This window comes from Trachypithecus francoisi, unplaced genomic scaffold (assembly GCF_009764315.1).
Source record: "Trachypithecus francoisi isolate TF-2019V2 unplaced genomic scaffold, Tfra_2.0 Lachesis_group3, whole genome shotgun sequence".
NCBI lineage: Eukaryota > Metazoa > Chordata > Mammalia > Primates > Cercopithecidae > Trachypithecus > Trachypithecus francoisi.
This window is the reverse complement of record NW_022681468.1, coordinates 4,185,668-4,203,158: the sequence shown is the minus strand read 5'-3', so window position 1 is coordinate 4,203,158 and position 17,491 is coordinate 4,185,668. Positions and strand designations below refer to the sequence as shown.

Sequence of the window (17,491 nt, the reverse complement as noted above, 5' to 3'; positions counted from 1 at the left end):
GGGTGCTTGAGACAGTGTTTCCCTGGCAGGGCCCTGCCACACCGTGGCCTGGACCTCTCTACTCAATCCCCAGTGTCCCACAGTGAGCATGAATTTTATAAGCAGAAAGAAATTACTTTCAAGAGCCAGGCGCGGTGGCTCACACCTGTAACCCCAGCCCTTTGGGAGGCTGAGGCAGGTGGATCACGAGGTCTGGAGTTTGAGACCAGCCTGACCAACATGGTGAAAACCCATCTCTACTAAAAATACAAAAATTAGCCAGGCATAGTGGCACGGACCTGTACTCCTAGCTACTCAGGAGGCTGAGGCAAAAGAATCGCTTGAACCCAGGAGGTGGAGGTTGCAGTGAGCTGAGACCACACCATTGCACTCCAGCTTGGATGACCGAGAGAGACTACATCTCAAAAATTAAATAAATAAATAAATAAACTTTTAAGAATCACAAATAGAAATCTGTCTTTCCCTCCATCTTTTGTTGTTTCTTTTTTGAGACAGAGTGTCGCTCTGTCACTCAGGCTGGAGTGCAATGGCGCAATCTGGGCTCACTACAACCTCCGCCTCCTGGGTTCAAGCAATTCTCCTGCCTCAGCCTCCTGAGTAGCTAGGAGTACAGGTGCGTGCCACTATGCCTGGCTAATTTTTGTATTTTTAGTAGAGATGGGTTTTCACCATGTTGGTCAGGCTGGTCTCAAACTCCTGACCTCGTGATCCACCCGCCTTGGCCTCCCAAAGTGCTGGAATTACAGGCGTGAGCCACTGTGCCCGGCCTTTCCCTCCATCTTGATTGCAGTGGTGATTACACACATGTAGGCATTCATCAGAACTCATCAAAGTATACACTTAAGTCTGTGCATTTTATTACATGTAACACCTCAATCTGAAAAGTATCAGGGCAAAACCACACACTGCAGAGGGGCAGGGCTCCTCCAGCAGTTACTTACTTCCCTTGAAACAGAAGCTCAGGCCGGGCGCGGTGGCTCAAGCCTGTAATCCCAGCACTTTGGGAGGCCGAGACGGGCGGATCACGAGGTCAGGAGATCGAGACCATCCTGGCTAATACGGTGAAACCCCGTCTCTACTAAAAATACAAAAACTAGCCGGGCGAGGTGGCGGGCGCCTGTAGTCCCAGCTACTCGGGAGGCTGAGGCAGGAGAATGGCGGAAACTCGGGAGGCGGAGCTTGCAGTGAGCTGAGATCCGGCCACTGCACTCCAGTCCGGGCGACAGAGCGAGACTCTGCCTCAAAAAAAAAAAAAAAAAAAAAAAAAAGAAACAGAAGCTCAAACATGGAGTAGTCTTCTGTGACTAAACTTCTTTTCCCTCCTCCTAACTTCCAGGAAGATCCTTGTTCTGAATAGGATTTGAGGTAACTTAGGAAACTGCTCTCAATACGGAATTTTAAAGTTGGTGAAGAAGTCGACAGAAGGGGAAGTCACAGTAGGAAAATCAAGGTACTATTGGGAAGAAGTCAGCATGCAGAGCAAGCCCAGCAAGGCCCAGGCACCAGAAGGCCTTGGTCCCTGCCCACCTTGCGCAGGCCAGCCAGACAACACGGACTGCCCTAGAAGGTCCCCTCAGGGAGATGGGGGTGGTCTCTCACTGCTGGATATTGATGAGCCCAGGAGGGCTAAGCCTTCACTATCCTCCCTAACAGACATTTGGGGTGCAGAGATGCTGATCCCTGAATAGAGTTGGAATTCAGTGTCCTTGGGAACATTGGGCACCTGGTGGGTGGGTGGGTGGAGGGGCAGGACTGGCTGCAGCCATGTTTCCCTTAGAAACAGACTGGTGGAATTAACGAACTAAATAAATGAACCAAGGTGCTTTGCCTCCGCAAAAAAGTGAGTTTTGTTCTGCGTGGAGCGACTGCCTTTGGGAAGCCACCAAGGCCACCTGCCAACAGGCAAAAGCTGTGCTGCTGTCTCCCTGGCTGCCTCCGGCCCTCCCAGTCCTGCAAGCTCATGGCCAGGACGATAAGGATGACAGGGGTAACACCATGGTCCTCGCTGCCCTTCCTGGGGCAGGAGGGCCCAGAAGGCTGATAAGCCAAACCCAGGGCCGCCCTCGGCTGCTTATCTGCCCAGCACCTTTCCTCTAGGTCCTCTCCTCCCACCAGTGTGGGGGTCGGGGAGGGGGTTGCAGGGGGAGGGGGTTCCAGGGGGAGGTTCCTGAGCCACACATCCCTGGAGACACGGTGGGAGTAGCTGTACCAGGAATCAGGCACCATTCTGCCATAAGGCTGCGTGAGAGCAACTGGCCAGCTTCCTCTGACTTCCCTGTCCCCTCACCCAAATGGATGACATCAGGAGCTAATGGCCCAGGCTGCCCTCCTGCTGCAGTGGCCATAATTCTTGTGGCAGGCTCGCCCTGCACTCCGCGGGCAAGCCTGGGTGCCTCATCCTGGTCACCTGGCAAGGGGTTTCATGGGGCCCACTCTCTGTGCCCACAAGCCTGTGTCCTGCCTGGCCAGGCAAGGAGTCCCGGGGGCAGGCAGCTGCCTCACCCCTGCATGACCCCCCAGCCCAGGGGTCTCAACGGTGCTGTCATCAAAGGGGCAGCTGTAGGTCTAGGGGGCACATGGCGGGGACTAGCTCTGGGCCTCTGGCGTTGTGGGGCTGACCTATGGAGAACAGAGCTGTAGCTGGGGGGACATGAAGTCTGCATGTCTACAGCCCCAGCAAGGAGCCCAGGCTTTCTAGGCAGAAGCTGTTGGGGCATCAGGGCCCCATGGGCTTCCCAGGCCCAGCCCCTAAGAACCATGGCAGCTGCACCACGCCACTGTCTCCACTGCCATATCCTCCAAAGAGGTACCTCCCCCTCCTATGGCATCTCCGATCTGAGGACCTGCCACCTCCCAGAGGACGAGGCCCTGATGCCCCAAGTCTTGGACTTGGAAAGATGTCAATATCCACTGCCCCAAGTGCCAAGGTTCAGAAGCACTGGTCAGGACACACAGCAGCGGGCAAGTGGAGCCCTCACTCCAGCCTACAGTCTGGGCTCTATCACTATGCTCCCTCTCTATCCTTCCCTCTCCACAACCAGGGCTGTGTGCCCACCTAACACACCACACACTTCCCAGAAACAGAAGTCACATCCTTTTCAGGGCTGGTAGGGTGGCTGAAGATGGCCCAAAACCTCCTGAATGAAAAAACGTTGATGAGGAGACTGAGGGCCAAGGTACAGGCTTATCCAAAGTCACCCCCAGAGTGGCAGATCCAGGACTCCAGGCAAGATCTTCCTACTGTCCAGGCCTCTCCGCACCCTCTCTTGTGTGGCTCAGCACCCTGGACTCTTCCACGCCCAGGTGTGCTCCCCACAGGCACGCTGGGGGCAGGGCAGGCAGCAGGTGCCCCCCGCCAGGATGGTGGCTCTTCCTTCGGCAGACCTTCGGCCCTCTGCTCCTGGCAGGACATTGTGGCCCTCCTGCCCACGTTGGTGCGGGTTGAATTTCACGGCCCAGCAGAATTCCCGGGCAGGGCAGCCTGGCCATCCTCCCTGGTCTCGGCTCTGAGGGCACAGACCCAGCCTCTCAGCCTGGAGTCGTGGTGAATTCATGAACAAGCCTCCATTTCCAGAACCTTCCTGAAGAAAATAGCTCTCCAGGCTGGGGCAAGAAGCCTGTCCCTACTGTGATAGCACCACCCCTCAATAACCCCAGACACCACCTAGTACCCACTGGGGGCCACCCAGGGAGTCCACCCAGCCCACTCTGGGCTTGGACAGAGAGCAGGCCTGGAGGAAGGTACATCTAACCCCACTGACCGACATGCAGCTGGAGCCAGGGCCTGCTGCCACAGCAGAGGTGAGAAGCAGGAGCAGCAAGACCTGGTGCCCATTAGTCGTGGGGGAAGAGCAAAAGGGAGCGACAGGGACAAATTCAGGCCTGGGTGGGCTGCCTGTCAGGGGAGTGATATCCAAGGAGGAGCTGGTGGTCAGTGAGGGGTGGTGGATACCAGGTACAACTTGGTCATGCCTCAACACCAATCACCACGGGCCTACCAGCCCCGTGTGCCCTCCCTGGCCCGGAGTCCACAGGGTGTAAAAAGCTGATCGCACAGGACCTTCCGCGAGAATCCTACGCTGCAGAGCTCGTTCTATTGGTTTCCAAGCCTTTTTACACGCTGTCCTGCTGCTTGGACATGCCAGTCCCCACCCCTGCACCTACCCAGCTCCTGCGGCACTCAGCTGTCACCCACTCTGGGACACACACCTGTCCAAGGCTCTAAATCAAGGTGGGAGGCTGCTCCTCACTCCTTTCCGGGGCTGGACAGCAAGCTGAATGCCCGAGCCCAGCTGCACCCAGCAAACCTGCCACTTGGAACTCACCTGACCATCCAAGCCCAGCCCCCAATGCATGCAACAGATGAGGCAGAGATTGTGCTGTACAGAGATCAATATATATAAAGTGCCGGGTACAACGCTCTGAAAAATAGTTTTGTCCCAAAATCCAGCGCGTAGGATGCTCCGGGCCTAGCCCTTGCCGGTGAGGTCCAACGGTTGCAAGAATGGGGGCAGCGGCAGCTCGTCCAGGGCCTCGGGAAAGCGGCCTGGAGAGATGGCGGTGACCAACACCTGCATGGCGCGCGCGAAGAGCGAGGGCGGCGCCAGGCCCGCCAGCCACTGGAACTTGTCCTCACCCAGCAGCCGCTGCCAGCGCGGCCGGTCGCCCAGCAGCTCCTGGCGGGCCGAGCCGGAGGCGCCCACCGGGGTGTACAGCGCCAGGAGATCCAAGAGCAGCAGGCGGCGCTGGCGCAGCTCCCCTGGAGCTGAGGCCGGGGCTCCGGCGGCGGAGGGAGTGACCCCGGCGTCGCGGCCCAGCTGGCGCAGCAGCAGCTCGAGAGGCGTGAGGCCGCTGCCGTCGCGCAGGCCGGGCGAGGCGCCGTGGCCCAGCAGCAGAAAGAGACACTCGGGGCGCGCCAGCTCGCAGGCCACGTGCAGTGACGTGCCACCGCCTTCCACGCGGCTGCAGCCACGCCGGTCCAGCACACGCGCCCGCTCCTCCGCCGGGAAGTCGCGCAAGGTGCGCAGGATGCGGCGCAGAATGCCCACGCGGTTGTAGCGCACTGCCAGCGCCACGTGCGGCCCAGGAGCCGCGCAGCAGCGGAAGCCGGCGCTGGGCGGTGCTAGCGCGCGCCGCGGGAACGTGGCCAGCAGGTAATGCGCGTACGCTTGGTGGTCATGCACGAGCGCGTAGAGCAGTGCCTCAGAAGGCGAGTAGGCGGCGGCGCGCCCGCGCTCGTCCCAGTGGAAGGCCTCACTGGCGCGCATGTCCTCCAGCAGCCACACGGGTAGCAGGTCGCGCACCGCCTGGTAGAAGGCGAACGACGACTTGCGGCACTGCTTCTGCGCCCGCGAGCGCGCCGCGCCCGGGCCCTCGGGCCCGCCGTCCGCGCCACCCCCAGGCCGCCGCGCGTCCCACGGCATGCTGGCGGCGGGGCGCTCCTGGGCCTCAAGGCATGGATCCCGCGAAGGCACACCTGCGGGGAAAGGAAGGGGCCACGGTGAGGCGCGGGGAAACTGGGGAGGCCCAGGGACTCCCCTCTGCCCCTCACACAGCCCCCCGGTCCGGGCCCACCAGGCCTTCATACCTACCTCCAGCCTTGGCCAGGCCCTTCCAGTCACCCCACAGCTCCATCTCTCCCACGCCCAGAACCCCCGCCTCGGCCGGGCGCGGTGGCTCAAGCCTGTAATCCCAGCACTTTGGGAGGCCGAGACGGTTGGATCACGAGGTCAGGAGATCGAGACCATCCTGGCTAACACGGTGAAACCCCGTCTCTACTAAAAATACAAAAAAAAAAAAAACTAGCCGGGCGAGGTGGCGGCGCCTGTAGTCCCAGCTACTCGGAGGCTGAGGCAGGAGAATGGCGTGAACCGGGAGGCGGAGCTTGCAGTGAGCTGAGATCTGGCCACTGCACTCCAGCCTGGTGACAGAGCGAGACTCCGTCTCAAAAAAAAAAAAAAAAAGAACCCCCGCCTCCATCCTTGATCTAGTTGTACCTGTTCTCCCTCCTTGAAACTGACTTGCTCTCTGGCACCTCTGCTGGAAATGCCCTTGCTGCCCATGCCCTTAAATCTTCCCTCCCCTCTCCAACCCAGGGACCCACTGGAAAAGCTTCTGTTCCCACCTAAGCCAGGTTCATACAACCCCAAACAAAGAAAAGGCCAGGGAGGGGATGAGAAAGCTTGGGCCCACATCTCAAGATAAGGCAAATCCACTCTCCAGCCCAAGCGCAACTCTGAACCTGACCCTGACCTCCGACCCCAGACCACTTGGAGGCCCTTGGAGCCTCTTCCTGGGCTGTTCAGAGGCATGATCTAGACTCAGACCTACCTGGTTCCTGCACCGCAATCACCTAGTTCCGGGGATGTGGGTCTATCACTGTCCCTGGCCCAGCCTCAGCGTCATCTGTAAGAAAGGGGAGGGGTGGACGACGGCTGTGCGGGCGGGGTGAGCCTGGGGCGTGGCACCAGCCCTCTATCCAAACATGTTTGCTTACACTTACAGGTTAGCACCCCTAGCTCCTGGGAGGAGACAGGAGGCTGAAAACAACTTGGAGACCGGTGTGCACCGCACCGCATAGTCTGCCATCCTCTTCAGGTCTCATACCTCTCTTGATCTCCCCAACTACTAGATGAAGCGGGTACTGACATCCCACTTTCCAGCAGGGCACAAGCTTCTCCAAGGTCAGCAAGCCACGGCAGAGCCAGGCCTAGAACTCAGGTCTCCTGTGTCTCAGTTTGGGCTCATTCCAGAATTGGTGGGGACCCCCAACCCACAGGGAATCGAGCTTGAGCCCTGACCCTGCCTTCTGAGTCCCCAGCCCCGACCTGAGCAGAGACGTCTGACCTCTGGCTCCGTCCCAAGCTTCCTACTGCCTTCTTTCAAGGGTAAGCCCTTGGTCACAAGGGGCCTGGGACAGAAGGCAGGCCGCGTCCACACACACTGACTGGGTCACTATCACTGGCAGTAACTGAGTTAAAGAGAGCCGCACGGCGAGGGTGGGCTGCAGCCCGTGGGCAACCCCGTGACTGGAGCCCCTTCCCCAAGCCTGGGCCTCCGGGCCCCAGGTATGCCCTGTGCCGGCACGCGTGGGGCGCCGGGCGGGTTACGTAAAGTTCGGCCTCCCTACGTCACCGGGCAGAGTCACGGCCGCGGCTCGTGAATAGGGGGGTTGGGCCATCGAAGGCAGCGCCGCGCCCGGGGCCGCCCGCCACCTCCTCCTACCCGTCCCCTCCCGGCCGGCACGGCCAGAAGTCGGGCGGTGCAGGGTCGCGGGGGCGTGAGGGGCGTCCGCGCGCAGGTGGCCGACACAGCGAGGGCTGCACCTGTGTGCGCGTGTGCCGGGGGAGGAGGGGGCGGCGGCGGCGGGCGCGGCGAGGGGGACGGGGACTCACCATGGGGGGCGCGGGGCCACAGGCCGGGCGTCCCCGCCCCTGCCGCGGGCCGGAGCGCGCGCTGTCCCCCGCAGGCGAGCGGGCGAAGGTCCCACGACGGACGCAAGGGGGGGAGCCGCCGCCGCCCGCGCCCGCCGCAGCCGCGCTCTGAGCCGCCGCGGCTGGATCGCAGGGCGGCGGTGCCGTCGCCGGCGGCTGGCGGGCGGGCGGCGGGCGGCGGGCGGCGCAGTGCGGCCCCGGCCAGGCAGGACCGCGGGACCGTCCGCCGCCACCATTGGCCCGCGCCGCCGGCCCCCGCCACCGCCCATTGGCCGCCGCCCTGCACCATTGTTACGTCACCGGCCGGCGGGCGGAGCGCACCGCTGGACCCGCGGAAAACTTCGGAGAAACTTGAGGGAGCGCGGGCGGGGGGAACGGAGAGGAGGGGCGGGGCCGTGGCGAAAGGGGCGGGGCGGGGAGGGCGGGGGCGGGTCTCCCGGAACTCGAGCTGCGGGCGAAGAAAGGCTACGCGCTCCGAGCGGCCCCGGCCGGGGAGGGCGCCGCTGCTCTGTGTGCAGCGTAGGTGGCCCGCCCTCCGCCGTGCGTGACTTTCCTTGTCACGTCCAGCTCCCCTTTTCTCTGACCTTCCGTGACCTTGGGAAAAAGCTCCGGGCTGTTACCCCATCTGCAACATGGGAGGGCCGGGGGTAGGAGCCGCGACCCCTAAGGGCTCCACCGCCTTCTGCCCGGCCAGGATCGTGCCTGGCGCGCCCCCGCTCCAGCTGACCCGCGCAAGGGAGGGAGGGGCGGACGGATGGGGACAGCTCTTTAGGAGCGCGCACTGCGCCCATCTCGGCCTCAACACTCTTGTTTCCACTTCGTTTCACGACCACCAGCCACAGTGGACACGATGATCCCCAGTTCATCCGCCAGCAAATCAGGGCTCAAGACAGGTGGCCTCAAAGACAGGAGCGGCCTAGGCCGGGCGCGGTGGCTCAAGCCTGTAATCCCAGCACTTTGGGAGGCCGAGACGGGCGGATCACGAGGTCAGGAGATCGAGACCATCCTGGCTAACACGGTGAAACCCCGTCTCTACTAAAAAAAAAAAATACAAAAAAAAAAAAAAAGACAGGAGCGGCCAGAAGGGAAACCGGGGGTTTGCCCTGCGGTTCTTCCCACATTTGGGCGGGATAGATTGGATTGGGCCTCGGCCACCCCCACCGTCTCCGTGGGGGGTTCCAAGGTTTGGGGTCATGACCTAGGGGGCTTAGGAGCCTGGGTCCATCTTTACTAATTTATGGCCTCACTCGCCCCAGCGGCTGGGAATTCTAGGCCCATTTTACAGGTGTGGACGCAGATCTGGAGAGGGGCAATGACTGCCCAGCCCCCCATCCATCCTCCCAGACACGACCTTCCACCTGGAGTCGCCAACACATGGCCAGGCAGCTGGGGTCTCATGGTGAAATCCCCACATTCCATGCAAGGGCTCTTTCTGGTTCCTTCCCCAGAATGCTGTCCCTGCCCTTCCAGTACTATCTCAGCAGGGAGACCCTCCACTCCGCTCCATCCAGGCAAGGCCTCTGCCTCGCCCCGGTGGGAGGGGCCTGGTCCAGATGGCACGCCCCTGCACACACACTCAGCCCTGTCCTGGCTTCTCTTTGTGCCCCAGCCAGTCAGTCTGGGTGGAAGTCTTACCTGGGCCCTCTCAACAGACCTAGGCAGGCCCCTGTCCCCAGCCCAACCAGCTCAATGCCTTCGGCACACACACCACAGAGCAGTCGTGAGAGGCCAGGTGGGCAGTACCACGAGGCAGGCAAGGCTGTGAGGCCCAGAGAGGGTCAGGCCACCCCAGCACAGGTGGGCACTCACATGCACCCTGCCCAGGCTGCCATGCATGGACCCACCGGGGGATGGCCGGACTCCACCAGCCCTGCCCTCTCCACCTCAGGACGGGGGACCTTGCAGGCCACGCTGTCTCTCCCAGGGAGTCCAGGTCATCAGCAGGAGTAGGGGTACAGAGGGCACTGGGCCTAGCATCCGCACTCGTCTTTGCCTCAGCTCCACATGTCTCCTCCTGTATCTAGGCCTGTCTCCCTAGGGCTTCTCCCATCCGCCGGTTCTGGATGCCTCTGAGTACGATGGCAGGGAGAGCAAAATGAGTGGAGGTCCTGGGGTCAATAATTGACCTTTGGGAGCCCCAGGCCCTGAGGGACATCTTGGGGACATGGTGCCCAGGTGGGCTATCTGTGGCTCAAGACTCCCCTATTCTCTTGCCCTCTTCGAAGGCTGGAGTTAAGATACAGCCATCTCCATGGCTACTGGTGGAACGAGGGTGAAGGCATCAGTGGATGCCATGCTGTGCACCGGGCCTCAGGGCAGGTCTCTCTCCACCCCTTGCTGTTTTCCCTGCCCCCGTGCCCCCACCTGCCTTCCTCACTGGGGATCCTAGAGGCCTTTTTTTTTTTTCCAAGATAGAGTCTCACTCTGTCACCCAGACTGGAGTGCAGTGGAGCAATTTCAGCTCACTGCAACCTCCACTTCCCAGGTTCAAGCAATTCTCATGCCGTAGCCTCCCAAGTAGCTGGGATTACAGGCATGCACCATCACGCACAGCTAGTTTTTGTGTTTTTAGTAGAGACAGGGTTTTGCCATGTTGGCCAGGCTGGTCTTGAACTCTTGGCCTCAAGTGATCCGCCTGCCCCAGAGACCTTTTTCTAAGAGCCAAGTCTGACCCTGTTTCTCTGCTGCCTGGAAGCTTCCTGTGGATGTGGACATAGCCACAAAGTCCAGATGGGCAGAAAGAGGCATTTCTGGCAGAGGGCAAAGCAGGGGCAAAGGTCTGGAGTGTGACCCAAAGACTGCAGAGGCCACCTGACTGGCCAGGTCCCACGGGGCCTGGAACGCTCAGCAAGGATCCTGGATTTTCCCCGGAGACCCGAGGGGAGGGGTTGGGAAGTGGTTTCCTTAGTGAATTATTTTAGACACACATACAAAGAGCATTAAGATGCCTGGGAGCCCAGGACCCAGTTGAAGGAGCAACACAGTGCAGATTGGAAGCCCTGCGTGCCTGTCCCCTCCCTCCCCAGCCAGCCTCAGTGTGAGTCCGCGTGTCTTTCCCACTGTAAGTGCAAGCGGCAGCAGACATTGTAACACTCCCCACCACGAGGCCCCACAGCACTGCCTCACCTCAGCCGCTTGCCTTTTTCTCCTCAGGTCACTTTTAGATCCAGCCCCAGGGGAACCCCCTGCTTTGGGTCGCAGCTGCCATCTCTGCTGCCGTGTCTTCTGATGAAAGCTGTCCCCTGTGGGCACGAGTGTGGACATCCTGCACCTCCTAGGGCAGCAGTGCCGAGGTTGGTGGTGTCCTCCACGTGGTTTCATGGCATTGCTGCTGCAGTAGAGGCGGCCCGGGGACATGTGACCAGCTGGGAAGGGGCAGGTTCCTCAGGGAGGGAGGATGGGCTGCAGGGAGGGTGGCTGGGACAGGGGAACAGGCAGAGCATGACTTCCAAACACCTAGGAAGCCCCAGGCGGAGGGCGGAGTAGGGGGGGTCTTGCCATCTTCAGATGGGAGTTGACCTTTGACCCCATCATGCTCCTGCTGGGACCTGACCCAGGCATACTCCTCTTCCTCTGGGAGGGCTTGTCCCACCGGGGCAGGGTCTGTGTGTGCCCAGGCAGGGAGCTACAGGCAGTGGTGGGAGGCTGGGGCTGTAAGCACAGAGGCCCCAGAAAGCCTCTGAGGACGCTGGGGAGCAGGAAGGGCCCTCAGAGGGGTGGTATGGCCAGCTTAGGTTTTCTTTTTTTTTTTTTTTTTTTTTTGAGACGGAGTCTTGCTCTGTCGCCCGGTCTGGAGTGCAGTGGCCGGATCTCAGCTCACTGCAAGCTCCGCCTCCCGGGTTCACGCCATTCTCCTGCCTCAGCTCCCGAGTAGCTGGGACCACAGGCGCCCGCCACCTCGCCCGGCTAGTTTTTTGTATTTTTAGTAGAGACGGGGTTTCACCGTGTTAGCCAGGATGGTCTCGATCTCCTGACCTCGTGATCCGCCCGTCTCGGCCTCCCAAAGTGCTGGGATTACAGGCTTGAGCCACCGCGCCCGGCCCAGCTTAGGTTTTCTTGGCAACTCTAGTTGAGAATGCACGGCAAGGAGACAGAGAGGCTGCAGCCACTGAAGGCAACTGTGCTGTAGCAGGCGGAGGGCACCAGGAATCCCTGGAGAGAAGTGCTACCTGCTGCAGGGCCCCTGGCCCATAGGTGACAGTGTGAGCAGATGAGGACAGTCTAGGAGGCCTCCCATGTGTTAGGGGAAAGCTGAGCACCTGGAAGGTGGCGGAGCCAAGAGGTGTCCTTGGCCCTGGAGGTGGGGGGCATGGGTATAAAGAGGGCGCTTGGAGTGTGAGGCACCAGGGACAGGAGGTCAGAGGCCCAAGGCCCCAGCCGGGGCTTCCAGGAAAGGAGGTGGGTAAGGGCTGTGGGACCAAGAAGGCACAGGGTTCCCCGAAGACAAGGTGTCCCAAAAATAAGGGAGCAGTCGGCTGGGACGGATTCGGATATGGCAACACATAGGTCATGGTGTCCTTTCCAGAATCTCATGGGCTGGGGCAGAAGCCTGTTTGGAGAGAGTTCAGGAGCAAGCGGGGAGCAGGATAGAGCCGTGAGGATGGGAGAGGAAGGGGCAGGCTTAAAGACTGAAACGGTGGCGATAACACATGTGCACGTGCATGTATGTGCACTCAGACACGTGGGCAGGCCCACACATGCATCTGTGCATCATGGGCGGCGTGCTGTGTGTGCACGCGTGTGTGTGGGCAGCATGCTGCAGCCTGCATGTGTGTGTGTCCATTATGTGTGCAGTGCGCTGATGGGCAAAAACGCTGACGATGCAGGCCAGCTGATAACCTGGAGGAGGCCGGCTGGGGTGGGGCCTGCCACTCATGAGGGGCACCCTGGGCTGGCAGCATGGGCAGTTCTTCTTGGGGGGGCAGCACGTTGGGCACAGACACAGAGGAGGGCACAGGTAAAGGTGCTCGGAGACATCTGCTCTGGTGGCTTCTATTTTCAAGGCCATCTGCTGAGAATAGGAAGGGGTGGCGGGTGGGGAGGGGCTGAAGGAGAGGGCTTCATTTGCTGCCTGCACTGAGATCCTCTCTGACCTGAGCCCCTGCTGCCCGGCCAGGCCTGCGGAGCCTGCCATCTGGGCAAGTGGGATGGGACAGATGGCTGCAGCCAGGAAGGCACCACAGGTGCAGGCAGGCAGCTTCCTCAGGGAGGGACTGGCACCAGACACGCTGGATCCCCCCTAATTAGCCACTCACCAGCGGTGGGACTGGGCTGAGCACTAGTCACTTACCTGTGATGTGAGTTAGGTGGATTTTGGGTGTCAGAAGGAAGGTGTTTCATGTGGCAAGACTGGCAAGGCCAGGATGCAGAGTGGCTAGGACCAGGTGAGAGCCTGGGGGTGCCCCACCACTTGCCCCACCTCATGCAGGTCCTGTCCTTCCACTGCCTGGCCAGACCAGACCAAAGCTCACCTGGCCTTTAAGACTGGCACCTGCACCAGGAGCCACTACCACTCCTTCCTACGGTGGCAGGCTGGGCTCTGCCCCACCGTGTCTGCAGCCCCATTAGCCTCTCTCAAGACTCAGCTTTGGGATGCCAGTACAGACCAAAGACAGGACAAAACCACTGGAGACAAGGGACATCCTGGGAGCCAAAGGGTCCAGCATGCATAGCCAAGGAGTGGCGTCTCAAGTGTGCAGGGAGCCCCTAACCTAGCTGGAAGATCGGCCGGGAGGAAGACGGGCGAGGGCACCATAGGCTACCCACATGCTGGAAGATCGGCCGGGAGGAAGACGGGCGAGGGCACCATAGGCTACCCACATGCTGGAAGATCGGCCGGGAGGAAGACGGGCGAGGGCACCATAGGCTACCCACATGCTGGCCAACAGGCATGTGGAGGCAGACATTCAGCTTCACTCGGAATCAGCACATGTACAGGCTCCTGGCGAAAACTGAGTAGCCTGGGAACAGCCTGTGCTGGCCGGGTTAGGATTCAGGCACTTGCCCCACCAGCAGGGAAAACTCGCATGCTTGTGGACCCAGCAGATCCTTTTGTAGGCATCTTATCCCAGGTAAATACCTGCCTGTGTACCGAGTTACATGTCCAATACGATGCTCACTGCTATGGATTTTGTTCTCTTCTCTTGTTTTTTTTTTTGTCTTTTTTTTTTTTAAGACAAGGTCTTGCTCTGTTGCCCAGGCTGGAGTGCAGTAGTGCAATCATAGCTTACTGCAGCCTCAATCTCCTGGGCTCAAGTAATCCTCTCACCTCAGCCTCCTGGGTAGCTGGGACTATAGGCACACGCCACCACACACAAAAAATAAATTTTTTTATTTTTATTTTTGTAGACATGACACCAGGTCTTGCTATGTTGCCCAGGCTGGTCTTGAACTCCTGAGCTCAAGCGATCCTCCTGCCTCAGTCTCCCAAAGTGCTAGGATAACAGGCATGAGCTACCTCGACTGCCCTAATTCTTTAATGTTTCATAAAATAATTCAGCAGCCGAGTGCAGGGACTTGCACTGGAATCCCAGCACTTCAGGAGGCTGAGACAGGCAGGTCACCTGAGGTCAGGAGTTCGAGACCAACCTGGCCAACATGGTGAAACCCCGTCTCTAAAAATACAAAAAAAATTAGCCAGGCATGGTGGGCGCCTGTAATCCCAGCTACTCAGGAGGCTGAAGCAGGAGAATCACTTGCACCCGGGAGGCAGAGGTTGCAGTGAGCCGAGACGGCACCACTGCACTCCAGCCTGGGTGACAGAACGAGACTCCGTCTCAAAAACTAAAAAAAAGAATTTAGCTGAATTTTATATTTCATTTCTAACTATGTCATTATTAAAGCTTTGAAGAGAATACAAGTGCATACCCAGTACTAGGGAGGTAGAGTCACTACTGCATCTTTAATAAGGAAAAGTTGGAAGCTACCTAGGTGACCATCAGAAGGGGTATGGCTGACATGGTCATGGAGAAGCCTGCTGTGACTTTGCTGCGGGCTCCTGCTCTCCTGCTGGGCCTGCTGAGAGCACTGGGTATGAGCCTGGAGCCTAAGGACCAAGTCCCTCCCAGGCTGAAATGTGAGACAGTCTACATGGCCTCGCTGTCTCTGAGTCCTTGTAGGATCACTGCATCCAGCCATGCCTGAGCACTAGGGCTTTCCATTAAATAAGTGAGTAAAATGGAGCTGGGCGCAGTGGCTCACGCCTGTAATCTCAGCACTTTGGGAGGCCAAGGCGGGTGGATCACAAGGTCAGGAGTTCAAGACCAGCCTGGCCAACGTGGTGAAACCCCGTCTCTACTAAAAATACAAAAATTAGCTGGGCTTGGTGGTGCATGCCTGTAGTCCCAGCTACTCGGGCTTAGGCCCATTGGATATGGATCTGTCATTTGAAAAAGTCCTGACTAAGAGACCTCCCTGGGACAGTCTCTGTCATCCAGGTACAATTATAATACCATTCCTTCTCACATTCCCCAGGTCCTGATTTGGAAGGTCAGTCACATGGATGGCTACCATGTGCCTAAAGCACCTGCAGCCTCAGGTAAGAAAGAAAACTCTGGGTTTCCTCATCTGCAAGGAGAGATGACAGTGATGTCTACCGAGTCCTTGAAGCCACACTTGGCACAAAGCTTGCACCAATAACACAGCTGCTAGGATTTTTTTTTTGAGATGGAGTTTCACTCTTGTTGCCCAGGCTAGAGTGCAATGGCGCGATCTCGGCTCACCACAACCTCTGCCTCCCGGGTTCAAGCGAGTCTCCTTCCTCAGCCTTCTGAGCAGCTGGGATTACAGGCATGTGCCACCATGCCCAGCTAATTTGTATTTTTTGTAGAAACCAGCTTTCTCCATGTTGGTCAGGCTGGTCTCAAACTCCCGACCTCAGGTGATCCACCTGCCTCAGCCTCCCAAAGTGCTGGGATTATAGGCGTGAGCCACCATGCCTGGCCGCTGCTAGGATTTTAAAAAATATTTCAACTGCCGGGCGCGGTGGCTCAAGCCTGTAATCCCAGCACTTTGGGAGGCCGAGACGGGCGGATCATGAGGTCAGGAGATCGAGATCATCCTGGCTAACACGGTGAAACCCCGTCTCTACTTAAAAAATACAAAAAAACTAGCCGGGCGATGTGGTGGGCGCCTGTAGTCCCAGCTACTCGGGAGGCTGAGGCAGGAGAATGGCGTAAACCCGGGAGGCGGAGCTTGCAGTGAGCCAAGATCGCACCACTGCACTCCAGCCTGGGCGACAGAGCGAGACTCTGTCTCAAAAAAAAAAAAAAAAAAAAAAAAATATTTCAACATAGGCCAGGCATGGTGGCTCACACCTGTAACCTCAGCTACTCAGGAGGGTGAGGCAGGAGGATCACTTGAACTAAGGAGTTTGACACCAGCCTCGGCAACAGAGTGAGACCCTGACTCTAAAAAAAAAAAAGAAAGTGGCACATGTTCAAATGGTATCTGTGTAATTAAGGTAAAACTTTTTTTGTTTTGTTTTTTTCTTTTTCAGAGAAAGGCAGATGGCAGAGTGTCTCAATTTGAATTTCAACTCTGAATTTGAACTCTGGGGCTCAAGAGATCCTCACACAGGGATCCTCTAGCCTCAGCCTCCTTTGGTTTCATGACTTTGTAGTAACTCCATTGGGGTTCTGTACTTGGTGAAAGCTGATGAAAGCTGTAGTTCCTCCTCCCACTCACAATATGGGGGGACTCAGCTCAGCCACCCCTGGTCGGACAGTTGACTTGTCAGCCAACCCTACTGAGCAGACTCACTGATTAATTTATTCAACAAACAGGCTCTTGGAGCTGTTCTGCAGTCCAGAGCTGAGTAGGCAGAGGAGGCTTCCTGGAGGAGGCTACTTGAGATAAGGAATCGCCTGCATCCCCCATCATTGGTCAAGCCCCATGGCATCTGTGCAGAAATGCCCTGACCCCCTCGTCACTGCTCCATCACACCTCTCAGGCCCAGCTGCAGCTCCCTGTAGCCTGAGGGACCCTCCCCAAACCAAAGTTACACCCACCTGGCTCCTCTTTCCTTACAGTTCCCCGCCGGGCTGCCCATGCCAAACTAAACCCCTCCTCTCCCAGGCTGCCCATGCCACACTAAAACCACTCCCCTAGGCCAGGCGCGGTGGTTCATGACTGTAATCCCAGCACTTCCGGAGGCCCAGGTGAGTGGATCACTTGAGGGCAGGAGTTCAAGATCAGTCTGGCTGACGTGATGAAACCCTGTCACGACAAAAAATACACAAATTAGCAGGGCATAGTGGTACGCGCCTGTAATCTCAGCTACTCAGGAGGCTGAGGCAGGAGAATCACTTGAACCCGGGAGGGGGAGGTTGCCGGGAGCCAAGATTGCGCCATCGCACTCCAGCCTGGACGACAGAGCAAGACAACATCTCAAAACAAAACAAAACTCCTCTACGTCTAGGCCAAACCCCTTCCTGTGCCACCGGGAAACTGTGTTCAAGCCTCAGGGCCCTTGGCCCTTCTGTTCCCTCTGTCTGGATGCGTCTCTCCCAGGAGTCTGTGTGGCCTCATTTCAGCTGTCACCTGGCTAAAGGAGCTCCCCCGGGCTCTGTGGGCCCTGCTACTGGCACCGGCCAGGTGGAGGGTTCCCCTTTGCCCGCCCACAGGGTGGGGCCTGCGTATGCCTGCTGGGCGGGTAGTCCTGTGGGTGTCCATAAATGCAGATGACTACATAGAGGAAGAATTAAGCAGGCAGCGAGTGGGGCCAGGGCGTGCTGGGGATGCAGCGAGTGCGGCCCTCCTGATGCTCAGCGGCTGGGGCGGGGCTGGGGGCCGGAAGCCGTGTTTCATCCCGGGCTGCACCAAGTGCCGTGCTTAGGGCTCTCTGGACACTGGGGGGTGTGGGAGACCAGCGGTGGCTCAGCTCAGCCCAGCTCCCGGCTTGTCCCGGTGTGGCCAGCCCTGGCGGGAAGTAGGACGCCAGGAGCAGGACGGGCTGGGAGGATCCAACGCATCCGCCCTTTTCCGCCCCTCCTCGCAACCTCGCGCTGGATTCGGCCGAGTGGTCTCGAGTGCGTCCTGCCCCTCGGGCAGGGAAGCGT

At 58.9% G+C, this 17,491-nt stretch overlaps 2 protein-coding genes and 1 long non-coding RNA gene across 6 annotated transcripts in view; 2 read left to right on the top strand and 1 right to left on the bottom strand.

The window, feature by feature from the left end:
• TECPR2 (tectonin beta-propeller repeat containing 2) overlaps positions 1 to 1,833 on the top strand; it is a 140,330-nt gene extending 138,497 nt beyond the window's left edge. The window contains exon 21 of the transcript XR_004432249.1: positions 1,337 to 1,833. The gene's annotated coding sequence lies outside the window, so the exon portion shown is untranslated. The remainder of the gene's footprint in view (positions 1 to 1,336) is intronic.
• A 2,541-nt stretch (positions 1,834 to 4,374) lies between these two features.
• Positions 4,375 to 7,670, bottom strand: ANKRD9 (ankyrin repeat domain 9). 4 transcript variants are annotated; one of them, XM_033191223.1, is made up of 4 exons: positions 7,395 to 7,670; positions 6,503 to 6,709; positions 6,331 to 6,405; positions 4,375 to 5,476 (listed from the first exon to the last, which is right to left on the bottom strand). In XM_033191223.1, exon 4 carries the CDS (start codon positions 5,421 to 5,423, stop codon positions 4,470 to 4,472), a length of 954 nt encoding a protein of 317 aa, XP_033047114.1. In that variant the 5' UTR covers positions 5,424 to 5,476; positions 6,331 to 6,405; positions 6,503 to 6,709; positions 7,395 to 7,670; the 3' UTR covers positions 4,375 to 4,469. The 4 variants fall into 4 exon arrangements, with proteins under 4 accessions (XP_033047114.1, XP_033047111.1, XP_033047112.1 ...); XM_033191220.1 differs by lacking the exon at positions 6,503 to 6,709 and having other exon boundaries at positions 7,395 to 7,659; XM_033191221.1 differs by lacking the exon at positions 7,395 to 7,670 and having other exon boundaries at positions 6,503 to 7,388.
• A 2,917-nt stretch (positions 7,671 to 10,587) lies between these two features.
• LOC117071340 lies at positions 10,588 to 16,126 on the top strand. The gene is made up of 3 exons (XR_004432248.1): positions 10,588 to 10,726; positions 14,907 to 14,970; positions 15,931 to 16,126. It is a non-coding gene; the product is annotated as an uncharacterized LOC117071340 (long non-coding RNA).
• Positions 16,127 to 17,491: the final 1,365 nt, after the last annotated feature.